The 14,972-nt window shown below is 42.2% G+C and overlaps 1 protein-coding gene across 1 annotated transcript in view; it reads left to right on the top strand.

Annotated features, from left to right (window-relative positions):
• Positions 1-14,402, top strand: part of LOC113158333 (latent-transforming growth factor beta-binding protein 2) — a 68,678-nt gene extending 54,276 nt beyond the window's left edge. The window contains exons 28-40 of the mRNA XM_026354163.1: positions 67-186; positions 319-444; positions 1,878-2,000; positions 7,389-7,517; positions 7,631-7,765; positions 8,778-8,984; positions 9,078-9,170; positions 9,504-9,632; positions 9,762-9,902; positions 10,094-10,267; positions 10,398-10,652; positions 10,927-11,076; positions 12,203-14,402. Of these exons, the coding sequence (XP_026209948.1) occupies positions 67-186; positions 319-444; positions 1,878-2,000; positions 7,389-7,517; positions 7,631-7,765; positions 8,778-8,984; positions 9,078-9,170; positions 9,504-9,632; positions 9,762-9,902; positions 10,094-10,267; positions 10,398-10,652; positions 10,927-11,076; positions 12,203-12,378 (1,958 nt within the window). The 3' untranslated portion in view covers positions 12,379-14,402. The remainder of the gene's footprint in view (positions 1-66; positions 187-318; positions 445-1,877; positions 2,001-7,388; positions 7,518-7,630; positions 7,766-8,777; positions 8,985-9,077; positions 9,171-9,503; positions 9,633-9,761; positions 9,903-10,093; positions 10,268-10,397; positions 10,653-10,926; positions 11,077-12,202) is intronic.
• Positions 14,403-14,972: the final 570 nt, after the last annotated feature.

Consider the following 14,972-nt stretch of genomic DNA (forward strand, 5'->3'; position numbering starts at 1 on the left):
GACCCGGTGGTTTACAGCTGTTGTGAATGTATTATACTGATGACGTCTGTTTATGTGTCAGTACAGATGTGGATGAATGTGTGGACACCAGTCTGTGTCTGAGAGGCCAGTGTACCAACACTATTGGTTCCTATAGTTGTGCCTGCTCCACTGGTCTGGAGCTGGTTGATGGAATATCCTGCAGAGGTATATGCACATACACACACACACACACACATACACTGTGGATCATCTTACACATAAAATATACTGTTAGTGGTTAGGCGTTTCTCGTGGTTTCCTTCATATGTGTGTGTATTTTTTGAATGTATGGCATAGATGTCAATGAGTGTTTAAGCACTGTGGGGATCTGTGGAGAAGGACACTGTCTGAACACAGAGGGCTCCTACTCATGCATTTGTCCTGATGGATATACCACCATCGATGGAAGGACTGGCTGCCAAGGTACAGTGATTGAAATGAGAAATATTTTTTCAGATGGTTTAATGGGCGTTGTGTAATTGGGTGAGGCAGAGTCCAAATTTTAGTGTTTTGTTCAGTGCATGCAGCCTGACTGACAGTGTCCTCATCATACCGTCCTGGGTGCTGAGTCCAGGCCTGGTAACCCTGGCGTGGGTGCTAAGGCCAGTATTTCTGTGTAATTGGCCCTGGCCTCATCAACTTTCGCAGTTCACTCGCTCTCAGCTCAGACATGGTTTGATGTTGTTCCAGTCGCACCCAGTGACCCACTGGTCATAGTAATGAGGAAAAAATGTAGCCTGCTGATCAGTTAAGGAACCACTTTCTTTTCAGCAAACTGGCGCAATTGCTGTCAAAATACATGAAATGACTTTGGCTCGGATGTTATATTTAGAGTAGTGTTATTTGCAAACAAGGGGTAAAGCTAAGAAGACTGGAGCTTGTCTATGTTATCATGATATGAAGCAGAATCTAAATGATCCTGCAGTGGATGAGGTTGACAGAGGATCTGGATTAGTCCTTGCACAGGAAATTTCTTCCACTGAGACTCTGGCCATAAAGCACGTTAGATACCATCCACAGACTTAAAGCAAACTGCCCAGTCTCCATCAGGTACTTTTGGTGCCCACCACAATAAACACTGGGCTATAATTATCCTATAAATCAGCAGCTGTCATATATTTTCTTCCAGTCAGCCATTGTGTACAGTGCTGACACAATAAAAGCCAGACCTCTCTGACATGAGCCTGCAAGGGGAGGTGAATGAGTATGTGAGTTTATTTGAATGAAAGATGGGTTTAGTGAAAATGATGCCTGGCTTGACCTGACCGAGGTTTCAGCAAAAAACAGTACAAATGTAATCAAAGACTGATGGCAGACTGAAAACACATTAACATTTTGTCCAGATCAACAGGTTGTACTGAGGCACCGAAGACTCTGAAGTCCTTGAATTAACTTTTAAACTATCTGATCATACATATTTATGTTTTAACATTTAGTCTGACGTATTGTTTTTGTTTTCATTCATATTTTTTTCATCTAATTAAAAGGGAAGACTGTGTTTTATGTTGTAATGCTACAATTATCCACAGCTAATCAAGCAGCATGCATTCATTATTAATGTTGGAGGGAAAGGTTCTCGGCCTGTGGAGCTGAGGAAGATTTTTTCCTTCCTTGTTTCCTGTTTGCCAGTATACCATTAAGTGCTCCAAATGGTCAATGCATCTAGTGTTCAGACAAGCGCCTGATTACATTTTCTTTTTGTGATACTTATGAAAAAGTGTGGAGTTTCCCTGTGGACATAATGAAGACAGAGGATGTATAGGGTTATTTACAGACAGTCAATAAATAACAAATCTTGGCTCAGTCTTTCGGCAATTATCTCTCTTAATTTGTCTTTTGCCTTCTCTCTGCCGTAGATGTGGATGAATGCAGTAAAGACAACGTGTGCATCCGGGGCCAGTGTCTCAACACTAACGGCTCGTTCTTGTGCTTGTGTGAGGCCGGTTTCAAGTTTAACGTTGACACAGCTGACTGTGAAGGTAAGGCGGACTGCGTTTTTGCTTGCGATGTCCTGTTGTGTATGTCATACGTTATTACTGACCCCAAACAGCGCCCAGACCTCTCTACTCTCCAAGCAAACCAACATGTTAGCATTTATCGTCACACCACATGGAGGCTTACACAGTATAGAACAGTTGGCTGTGATTGATTATCTATAGCCATACGGGTGAGGCTTTAGTCCAAGTGTCCAAGCCTGTCTTGGAGGTGCTTTTCCTCCCTGTTCTCAGGACTGAGGGGTGCTGGGATTACGTGGCTAGACCCTGAGCTCCTTCACCCCTGAGGGAGGTATGAATGACCCCATTGTAAGCAGGAGGTGTTTCTCCCTCTGGAACGTCTCCCTCTTGCTCCCTTCACAAGTTCTTTGGTTGCTGTGATAATATTGTTCTTGGCCACTCCTGTTGCCTGCTGCGTTTACTGAGGACAGCTCCACCACAGGCCTCCTGGCTGACTCCTGCTGCACAGCCATTACACGGGAAGCAGAGGAACAGTGGAAGGAATATGAGTGTGTGTGCAGGGATGCACGCATACATGTTAGTGTGTACTATAATTGCACATGTGGTTGTGTTTGTGCCTCAGTCCGTCTGTTACCAACTAGCATCTGCGTGTCCCTCTCTCTGCGTTTTAACACACCAGAATTATACAGACGTTACATGGGCTGCCCAGCAGGCACATGTTGAGCTTGTGTTCAGACTGACAAAAAAAGATTTACCCTATCTATTTTAGCATATACGTCCCCTGATTTAATCCATTTGCCATTTGGGCTGTAGTTTGGGCTGTGTAATCAACTCGCCACTCCACATTCTCTTGAAGACTCTCCCTCGGTACACTGATAATGATATCTGTCTGGCATACAAACACAAAGCGGCCGGTGTGAATAAAAAGCTATCAGGTATTCAAGGTCCTCTCGCGCAAGATGCCATGAGGTGATGAGAAGTGGCCCCTGAAATTGAGGCACTTTAGAAAGAGGAGTGCACAGTCATTGGAGACTGTATGTTAGGCCAACAGCCAATAATAGTCTCATCCTCCTGACAACAGAGCTAGTGGAGCGTCTCTGGCAGACACAAAGTGGAACCTGATAATCGCTATTCACCTTTTGAGAGGGGGAAGCACCGTCCGATTGGCTTACGGTACATGGTCCTTTACCTCTTTGTATCCTCATTCAAGGAACCCAGTCACCTTGATGTCTGGGAGCATTTTAATTTTTATTACGTCTGGACCCTCAGCTGGACAATAACAGCTGGACGGCCTTCGTGATGTGTTTACCAGCAGGAGTAGACACCTTGGACTTGGCATTAATGTGGTTCGTGGCACGACAATTTGGGTTTATCACTCAATTTTTTTGTAGTGCAGCATTGCTTGTCTTTGTAGCTCCATAAAACAACATGTAGGGTTTATGAGGACTGTGAGAAACAAAAACAAAAGGCCAAATAATTTCCTCATATTCATTCAGGATCCAAAACATGACCAGATAGTGACAGGCAAAGATGGGAAAGCAGTCTGAGCGCATCAGATTGGAATGATGTCTTGGACTGCAGATGGAAACTGTGGGTGATTGTGTGTGTATGCGATCGTGTGTGTGCTTGCGGTTAACTGTGGATTGTTGCATCCTCGCTTGTGTGTGTGTTTTGTGTTAGAGAAAGAGAACCAAAGACTGTAACGGTTGTAGGGATGCACTCATGTGCAGTGCAGCTTCACTGTTCTCATGACCCTGGGTTTTTACTGGACTATCAACAGATGGAGATCAGTGGAGAATATGCTGCTGCAGCGCTGATCAGTTCTGTGCCCCTTCCATCACCCTGAGCCTGGCTGTGTGTGACTGCCTCCTCAGTGCACTTTATGATGTTGTCTGTCTGGCACCAGTTGAAGAGTGCAAAGGCCTGTAGTGTGATAAGGGCGGATTGAAACCAGCTGCTCACCTCCACTCCTTTGGTGTCAGAGTAAAAACACAGTTAAGCATCTCATATAGGTTCAAATGCGTTTCTGCTGCAGCAGAATGGAACTTTTTAGGTGGGACTACATTGTCCCATATGGTGCCAAATCTCTCCTAGTTACTTATCTGTCAAGGTTCCCAGTCATGACCACGTCTGACCACCTTCCTCCTGTTGCTATGTTGTGACGCCAGCAGTGTTTTCACCAGACCCCACAACAAACACTCATACAGCTCAGCGTTGACTCACAGCACCAGTTTGAGAAACCCTCTTACCGTCAGGAGCCTAACACTAAAGACAATAGTGGCTTGTTTCACCTCACGATGGGAAGTTAGGGGAGATGCTGCCGTCACCCCAATAAAAGTGCAGGGAGGGAGCTCAATTACTCTGGGGCATTTTTGTCTGCTCATAAAAATCATCAAATATTTAAGAAGAGGCCAGACGTTGTAATTTGCAGTTTCTGTAAGGGGCGTTGTTTTATTTTTACTCTTTCCACTCCTTCGAAGGGGCAGCGGTTGTCTTTGGCTCTGCTCGCGGCCACTCATTTAGATTTAGGGGCCATGATACAAAAGGGAAAAACACTTCTTTTTTTTTTTTTTTTACTGCAACAGTGCGTCAGCCACAGCTGTGTTATGAGTGCTGCATTTAGCTCTGCCATGATGCTGTATACAGGACACTTGTGTGTGTGTGTGTGTGTGTGTGTGTGTGTGCGCGTAGATTCCCAGATCGTTGTGATGTTTTTAGCTATAACTCGCTATCACGCTCACAAATGCATGCCCTCATGCTATGCCGTGTCTTTAATACTGTAAGGCTTGCCTAAGGGCGGAAATTGAATGCGGTCACTCTCTTCCCAACTCCCCACCCCTGTAAATGTATAGAAATCTGAAGACTTTACCATGTGTGTGTGTGTGTGTGTTTGCTCATGCTGTTGTGCTGGTGATGTTTCACTTCATTCACTGGGATTGTGAAAACCAAACTGGGATGTAGATGTGATGTCAGATATAGCACACAAACATCCTTACCCTGTCGTGTGTGAATTGACCTCTGCATATGGGTCCAATTAAACAAGTGTTTGCCCAGGGAATATGGGAGAACGTGTGGGCTGTGGAGGGTGAGCCAGCAGTCACTGATGCATATATTGTTGTTTCGTGCCACCGTGTGCTCCAGATAAACACCTAGCACAGAAACCCACACTTGGATCAACCTGCTTCACAGGATCAGGGAAGTAGGTCGTCGTGGGTCTGACCATTAGAATAGTTGCACATTGGACTTGGATCAGGCCTTAACCTCTGATTCTCCTTTCTGAGCTGAACTCCTCACCCATTTCTCTGCCTCAGTTCTTCCCTTCAGGCAAATTACAGCGCTGCATGTGTCTTGACGCAACAGATTAATACATGGAAAAGCAATCCCATGTTCTGCTGGTGTGAGACTCTTGATGATGGACTTATCTCATTTTGGATGATTCATTTTTTCCCACAAACCATTACAACTGCATTTAGCAATCTGACTTTACTCAGATGACAAATCTAAATGGCTGGTCAAGTAATGCTGCCACTCAAACATTACCAGAGTCAGATACATAGAAAAATAAAAGGTCATTAAAATTGTTTTGGTTTCCAGGCTCTCATTCCTCCCACTATTTTGATTGCATCTCATCACAACAGATGGCTTGCAACAAATTTGTTCCATGTTACACTTGAATGAAAAGCTGCCTGCAGACAATGATTATTCATATATCAGTGGAGGGCGTTCAATGCCATCCTCCCAGACCTCCCAGCCATCGGCCGTTGTCATTCCAACATTTCCAACTTCACTTCACAGTTGAGAAAAAGTTCCTCTAACACAGATATCGAATACTCTCGATTGTGCTATGGGAATATTCTTCTCACAAATTTCTCCAAAAACCTAAAACACTATTTCTTTATTTGTTTGGCATCTCAGTCTTCAGCTGCAAAATGCAAATGTGATGTGTAGGCGCTTTGCAGCATGTGTCCATCTATCCTCCCTCTATCATCTTGCAGTCATTTGAACCCACGAGTCTATTCTAGCAATTCTGTTCCTTTTAAGCATTTCCTGGGAAAGGTTGTGCAAATAACAAAGACAATTTTGTCTCTACAGTTTTAATAGCTTGTGGGAGCCAGTGTCTCTGACCCCAGAGGCATGTTAGAGAAGTAGCCTAGTCAGGACAGGAACACTAACAAAGGGCTGCTCCCCTAGCAAGCCTGAGAAAGCAGTTGTCTGTGTTGGGGGTGGTGGGGGGTGGGGGAGACAGGCACTGAGCATTCTCTGGTCCTTTTTTTAGTGCATACAGCCTTTTTATAAGTCATGCAAATAATAGACAATAAATCAGTTTACACTGTTCCTAACTTAACCAACAGGAACAAGATGTAGTTTCTCACATACAGTTAACAGTGAACGGGGACGTGTCCAACTGACTGACTGAGGACAAATTCAAAAGACTTAAGTGTGCTCATTCTACTCTCTGATTGTTTTTTGAGCAATTACTGTCTGACTTGCCCTTCAATTGTATCTTTCTTCTGTTTCTGAGCTGTACTCAAGGCGCCAAGACTTGCTAGTAGAACTAGAACTAGAAACTGTTAACAAATTTGTCCTTTAAACAGTGAGTGGTAAGGAATCAGCAGTGCCGTTACATGGTCCAGTGCTGACGGCCTCAATACCACGTCCATAGCTGTCCACATACTCTGACATATATCAGCATTTCTCTGGCGGTTTCATTAAGACTTTATGATTCATTGCAGTGCAAACTACTGACTACTATAGGCTGTCACTTGCCAGATTTGGTTACAAAATACAGTTTTTGGACTAAACTCAAGTCTTCCAGACTGGTCTGAATCATTTCATAGTCCCATTTTCATCTACTGCTGATGTCATACGGATTACAATGGGTTTACACCATTTCATCAGCCACAATGGAAAGCAGCTCCTGCCAGAACGCTGTCAAAAACCTCTTCATAACAAATCTGAACCGTCTCTCTGCAACTGCTTTTAATGTGTGGGTGAATGCAGAATGCTGGCTGTGTGCTGTAAACTCCTCCATCTCTTACATGTTGCCAGCATCCCAGTGACCCAAGCGTCAATTCGCACTTCATTAACACAACTAAAAAACAAAACAAAACAAAACAAAAAATAACTTGCAGCTTTCTGCTTTCAAAAAGCTTGTGTTGATGCAGAGAATTTCTCCCCCCATTAATTGACAGAGTTTGAAAACCTTTTTAATAAATGGTCTAATCTGTACACTGTGTCTGACATGTTATGATGGCAGTGATTTCTGTTGTTACTGTGAGGTCCCAGTGGTAGTTGTGTTTATTTTGGAAAAGCAGTACCATGTTTACAGAGGCAGTTTGAAAGTGTACTGCGCAGACTGACACTGTAAATATTAATATTGTGCTCACCTTTTTGTGTTCTCCGGCCTTGCAGATATTTATGAGTGTGTCAATGAAACCATCTGCGGGAGCCACGGCTTCTGCGAGAACACAGACGGTTCCTTCCGCTGCCAGTGTGACCGAGGCTACACCAACGCCCCTGGAGATATGAGCAGATGCGTTGGTGAGTGACAAGGATCGTGTTATTTCGCCCGACCTGGCCTCAGCCTTTATTGAACGTGTCTGTGCGTACGTGTCTGATCCTTTACTGACCACGCGCTCCTCTGTCTCCCTCAGACGTGAATGAGTGCGAGATGAGCTTGGCGCTGTGCAGGGAAGCGCTGTGTGAGAACGTCGACGGCAGCTTCCTGTGCATCTGCCCCAACGACAATGAGGAATTTGATCCCAACACCAGCCAGTGCCTCTCCCTGGGTAATAGAGCAGGACTAGCACTCACAGCGACTCACTGGACTTAATTCTCCATCCCATCACTGGGAGACGGAGTTTTCCCTGATTTAATGAGCTGTCTCTCATTATCCAAACAACTAGGGTGGTGGAGGGGACATAAATGTAACATCTCCTAGAGTATCTGTTGACCTCACTGTTTCCAGGTTTGTGTTTTGTAGGCTAGTGTTATGGTCGGGTGAGCTGCCTACAAAAAAATTATATTAGCCGTATCCCTCCTCTAAGTGATGAAGTAACTCCTCCAGTTGAGCCAGAAGACCAAAGTTACTATAAACCCATTTCCCCACCAAGACAAACAAGGATAAGGTGTAGCTGTTGGCAATTAACTCTAAGGACACATTGTTCTCTTCCATCCTGAAATTATCTCAAGTGAAAAGGTTATGGATATGCAATTTATTGTAATTTCATAATGACAGAAGGAACCTTCAGAGTCATGGAAACACTATCCCATCTCTCGATTGATAGGCGTAGTGGACATGAATTGGGTGTATTTACACTATTGAGCGGCGCACCCTCAGCGGGGATGTTTTTTCTTCTGCCTGGGCACTAAACCCCAGCTATGCCTTTGTGTACTTTTTTGCCACATTCCTCTGTTTGCTTTTGACGTGTGTTAATCAATCATGTGAGAATGAATAGTGTGTTGACTCACATGCCAGTGTTTCCATTTGGCTAATCTGGTAGCTTAAGGGTGAAATGCCTGAGCCAATGCCTTTGGACAAATGAGCAGGCTCAGCAGTGGCAGGCGAGGATAATGCACTTCCAACTGGAGGCATGAGGTCCATTTCATGCTATTAATGTGTAATGATGTGCTACTGGTCTGTATGATATACTGTCATTTTATAAAATGACACACAAAATTAAATTCAAGCTGTTCAGCGAGCATTCAGCCAACAAATTCCTGCCACCTCCACAGGTGATGTTCTGAAGTTAACCTCTGACCTTCCTAGCCTAAAGAATTGTTTTATTTGTTCATCAACAGCTGATGGTTCAGAGAAACCTGCAGCTCGAGTCCCTCCAATCATTCCCTCAGCTGAGGAGAGGAAAGAGTGTTACTATAACTTGAACGACGCCAACTTCTGCGACAACGTTTTGTCTCGTAACACCACCAAGCAGGAGTGCTGCTGCACAGTAGGAGCAGGCTGGGGAGACAACTGCGAGATCCATGCCTGTCCTGTCCCTGGAAAAGGTACAACAGGGAGCAAATTATCTATATTGACAGTTTATGACCATCTTTTTATTCTTTTTGGATTTCACTCATGAAGCCATTTCTTATTTCTAGATGATTATAACCAGTTGTGTCCCCACGGCCAGGGATTGTTACCCTCGACTCTTTCCTCTGCACAAAGTCTGGGAGATCAGCGTCCTTTCATAGGTATCCTCTCTCTTATAAATACTAACTTGTTTTATTGATATCCATGAGGTTTTACAGCTTCCCTTCATACTAAACTTCCATTGGCACAGAAAAGTGCAACATCAGCTCCAGTTTTATTTCCTGCAGCAATCTTTAAAGCCCGATAGACAGACATAATCCATCAGTCCATCCATCATTTATGGGTCTCTACAGCTAGCCATGGCCTAATGGGATACCTGCCTGCATACCTGGCTAATTATGGAAATTGTTGTGTGTCCAATGTTTTTTCTGTGTTTTTAGTTTCTTTCTCACTACTAAAGTAATGCCAAGGTGGAAATCTCTCTCTTCCTTCAGATGCAAATGAATGTGAAATGTTTGGATCAGACATTTGTAAGAATGGAAAGTGTTCAAACTTCTTTTCCACCTATACCTGCTACTGCCGCTCTGGATTCTACTACGACAACATTCGGCTTGAGTGTGTGGGTAAGAAATAATCTATCTCATTGTAATTTGTTGTTATTATTAACCAGAAAATCCACCTGAGTGGAGTATAATAACAAATGTTTGTCTTAATAATTTAAACTCAGCCTGTCTTTGCATATGTGCTCTCAGATTATGACGAGTGTGAATTTGGAAACGCCTGTGAGGATGGCGCATGTATGAACACAGCTGGGTCCTTCAGTTGTTTCTGCAGTCCTCCACTAGTGCTGGACAGCACTCGGAGGCGCTGCATTAGCCTCAACAACACAGAAGGTGTGGCACATTTATCATATCTGGTCCTTTTTATATTGACAATCCAAAGCAATAGGGACCATATTACCAATCGTATTAATTGATTAACAGCAGCAAATTCAATCTAGTCATTAGAGGTGGATGTATGCGGCTTTAATGTACAGTTTGTTTGACAATTGTAATTTTATGTTTTTTCTAATTATGTGCGCCAGAAACTCCAGAGCCTGAACACGATGTGCACATGGATATTTGCTGGCGGCATCTAGAGGGGGGCAACATATGTTCGGACCCGCTCCAGGGCCACAGAACTACATACACTGAGTGTTGCTGCCTCTACGGCATGGCCTGGAGTGAACAATGTGCCTTCTGTCCCAGGAAAGACTCCAGTGAGAATCAAGATACACACACGACAGCAAATACTCTGATGAGTATTTCCTGTCTTTATTCACATTTAATAACACATAACTGTTATCGATATCTAAAATACACCTCTGCTCTGTCTGCTGTTGTATTCAGATGACTATGCGATAATGTGCAACCTGCCTCAAAGAGGACGAGACAGTTTGCGAGAGCGACAAGGATACGATTACGATCCTGAGGGGCCGGAGGATCCTGCGGAGCCTTTTGTTCCTCTATACTGGGACAATTATGGCATTCCTGAAAGTGTTCCTCTCTTCAACGACAATGATTACAGCGTTCGGCAGCCACCTGTCCGTGTCCCCAACCCGCCACCACGGGTGCAACAGCCGCAACCTGCGGAGTCCTTTGCTGGTGGGTATATGCACCATTCTCAGACAAGGATAACAAACAGATAATATTTTCATGGGTTAGAGCAACAGTATAATATATGTAGTGATACAGGGAGTCAGAACTCAGAACTCAAACACCTGAGCAGTTTGTAGGATTTATGGGATATCAGGATTTGCTAGAAAGTAAACTACAACTATACTTCCTCTGCAAAATGTATCAAATAAGAGAATGCATTTCTTTCAACAATAGCAGCATAAACTATATATAGTTTTTATTTTTGCCCCTGTCCTTTCAGAGCGCTATGACAGCTTTGAGGGACTCCAAGCGGAGGAATGTGGCATCCTGAACGGATGTGAAAATGGCCGTTGCGTCCGTGTGCGGGAAGGCTACACCTGTGACTGCTTCGATGGTTATGAACTTGACCTGAGCAAAATGGCCTGTATAGGTGGGTACTCTCTTTAGTATGTCTGGTGTCTTTCTCAACAGAGCAACCACTTCCTTTTGTTATTTTTTGTTTCAAAATGTGAGTGTTGAGTCCTAAAATCCAGCTGCACTGCACTCTCCTATTAGGTTTAATCCTTTTGGAGCCAGGTCTTGGATTAATTTCAGTGAGGTAACTCTTGATGCAGTTTATCTTAAAGCTAAAAAAGGAGCTTTTTAACTACTTTGCGCTAGGTTATGTTTTATGGGAAACTAATGAAAGCAGACCCATAGTACCTCAAAACCATTGTGTGTTACCAATTGGTCTGAAAGTCCCTACTTACACACTGCCAAGAGTAAAGAGGCCTTGAATGGTAGCCAGTTGGTGTATTACATGAGATAGTATATCTTTTAAGTGTACTGTGCTTGATTTGTAAGAATGTGAGACAGTCATGCTGTAATAAAATCCTATGATTACAATATTGTGTGTGCATACAGGCTTATCAGCCCCAAGGCCAGCCATTCTCCCAGGGAAATGGGTTTCATTCTGACACTGTTGAAACGTGTGGGAGCTCTGCACCTCATGCCATGTTTCCTTATGTAAACCTCACCGCTAGTATTTCCCCAGCGGAATATGACATAAATGCAAGAAGGTTCATTTGATATTGACTGCTATGAAATCAGACCTCCCATGCAGAAGAAGGGGGAAATTATTCAAAGGCCAAAAGAAAATATAACTTCATGCACAGTTCATTTCATCACAGTTCAACTGTTCCTGAGATCAAGTTCAGATCGTGTCCACCTGACACGCAACATGATGCCATATTAGATTAAAGATTTAAAAGATGAGCTTTTATTTAATAGGTGTCATGGTGCTTTCAATGTAATTATCTATATTAGTATGTGGAGATTACTTTTATTTTCAGTGAATTAATTGAATGATCAAATAAACACAATGGGGAAGGGAGTGAAAGGAAAGAAGGAAGTAAGGAGGAACAAATGGAAATAGAACAAATGAAAAACGAGGGGCAAGGAAGGAAAGAAAGCATGAAAACAAACTAAATGAAGGAAAGTAAAAAACAAAGGGAGGGAAAAAGAGGACAGCTAGGGCGAAAGCTCTGTTGTCTAACTCGTCATGTATTTTCCCGCAGACATAAACGAGTGTGAGGATATCAGCGACAAGGTGCCCTTGTGTCAGAACGGACAGTGCACCAACACAGAGGGATCGTACAAGTGCACCTGTTTGCCGGGCTTCGTGGCGTCGGCCCAGCCACACAAGTGCATCCCAGCGATTCCAGAATCTGAGCTGAGGGAGACAGGAAACTGAGAGAGTGACTGTTGGCGCGCTGGTTTCTTCTGCTCTCACAAAGATCACTTTACCCACCCCTCCCCCTGCCCTTTTTCCCCAAGGGCCTGGCACTAAACTTCCAACTGTAACGCTGAAACGTCCAAACTGATTTGCCTTCATACAGACACACACACACACTCCCATTCAGCACAGCCCGTATTAATAGCCCCCTCATACAGGTTCAAGAGGACCAGAATGGTGCAGTGAATGTATTACATGGGATTTAATGTTCACCAGATATCCATTTGCCTTAAAGGGATTTTGTGGACTGATCTTTTTTATTCAGTAACCCCGGGCAATTTGATATTTAGATGTATTTTCCACTTTATTGTTTTTGTTGTGTTATTTATTTCACTTACATGACGGGCCTCTGCAAACTAAGAACGCCACCTATTTCAGAGTGCATACTCACTTCCTGTTGTTTGATTTGTTTTTCTCTAACTCATTTGATCAGAGTCTTTTGTAGAAGAAGAAATACTAAGGAATAATTCACCCCTAAACCAGGACATCCTACCAACATTATCTCACACAGTCATTCTAATTAGTTTTGACTTTTTATTGAATGGATTCCGTTTGACAAACATCACAAAATCAAAGAAAGCACTTTTCCCACAGCAGCTTTCTAAGCTTTAGGATAAACAAGTTTAAATTGAAGAATCTCTGGACCAGGAACTGGGAGGTCAACATAGCCAAATACTTCAGCCTTTACGTGGATGTGGAAAGACTGTAGCTGTCCATGATGATTTCTGTAATGTTTTAAAAGAGGTGCAATAGGTATAACCTGCCTTCCTGTGTCTAACAGCATTTTCACAAGCAGTGAAAGAGGGGAAATGGCCTTAAACGCTGACCCCTGACTTTTTTTTCTCCTTTAACAGTATTTACCTGTTTCTTGCTTCGATTCCATGACTTACTGCAGTTTGATACTAGACTGTGCTCTGGCCGAACTTATGAAAACACAAGGTGAATTGGTTGAAATTATCCTCAAATATCACAGCTTACAGTGACTTAAAAGTACCGGTGTACAGGAAAAAGGATTTTTCATTCACTTTCAAGTGCAATGCAATTGAATCCCAGCATTCCACATCATTTCCGTGTTTGCATGTGAATGCATCAAGACAAAGGCTTTGTTGGAAAGGTTTGGTATATTTTGTACAGATCTAGTACTATGTATTATTTTTGTTACATATTCTCGTAAAGCATTATAGCACAACCAATATTTTGTTGACATAAAACATAAAATGTAAGAAATGTCTGGCATTATAGCTTTGTAGATTTATACATATGTGTGTGTAAAAAAGTTTTTTAAAGCATATCTTTTTATGTATGAGGAGAGTGGCTGACACTGTACCAGAGGAACTGTGTGTATACCCTGCCCTGTGGAGCAGACAATGAAATATATATTTTTTGGAAGTGGCAGCACTGTTCTAATGACAGATATTTTGTCTCTTCGAGTTCATTACAAAGACGATGCTTTTGAAATGCAAATACCACCTATGACTTAATATTAGTAATTATCTCTTTTAGTCTCTGTTGGATCCTTGCCATGAATGTATCACAAACAGTATCAGCCGACTCATCTGGTTTCTGATTTCCTGCTCGTACGTTTCTGTCCAATAGATTCAGGTTTAAGGAAATGATGGCATTACTTGTCCAATGGACTGAACTCTTTCGGAAACGTAAAAGTCTCATTCTAACTTTTGAGGATGATTAAAGTTGATGACGTTTGCCCTTAACCTGCATTCATAACATATAAACCTAGAATTGTACAAATGTTTCCACGTGATGTCAACTGTACTTTACTGTGTTCATTGAATCATCGCCTGAACTGGACCACAGGTCTAACATTTAGGTCAAAGTTGGAATATTTAAAGCCTTTCAAAACAGCAAATAACTTAAGATAAATTGTTATAAAGCTGTGGTCATTGCAAATATCAAGCTTGTTCATCTTGTTTACCTCTTGACTGTAATTACTGTCAGTCTTTAAAATAAAAATATAAAACATATCAGTCTCTTTGATCATTTACCAAATACACCTTGCATTCACAATGTCTATATTTGGAAAATTAATTAGAACAAAAATGTACTATAAGTCTATTAGTTGCTGTGTGTACTCACTAGTAATTCTAATAAAGACATGATGTTTATTATTATTATTATTTATTATTATGTTTTTCTTATAGCAATTGTAGTTGTTTTAAATAATTTAACTAAGTGCAAACTAGAAATACCACAGTATCACAAATAATAAAAAGCATGACATACATATGACATACAAGTACATCAAAAGTACTTAGTAGTATGCAAGATCATACTGTACGTTAACATCATTATATGTTGGATCTTAATGTGCAAAATAACCACTTTCAACTAAATGTAGAGAGGTTTCTTTACACAAGAAAAATACATTTGACTGTGAATAAAGACAGTCTGTCCTCTAAACTTTGGGTACGTCTGCCTGTAGTATTAACATAATCCTTAATTAACAACGTTAAGTAATAAATAACGACAGAATGTATGATTATTAATAATCAGTGTTTATATTTTATTTATTTATTGTACTATATCTCCCTCTA

The sequence above is a fragment of the Anabas testudineus genome, chromosome 12 (genome assembly GCF_900324465.2).
Source record: "Anabas testudineus chromosome 12, fAnaTes1.2, whole genome shotgun sequence".
Lineage (NCBI taxonomy): Eukaryota > Metazoa > Chordata > Actinopteri > Anabantiformes > Anabantidae > Anabas > Anabas testudineus.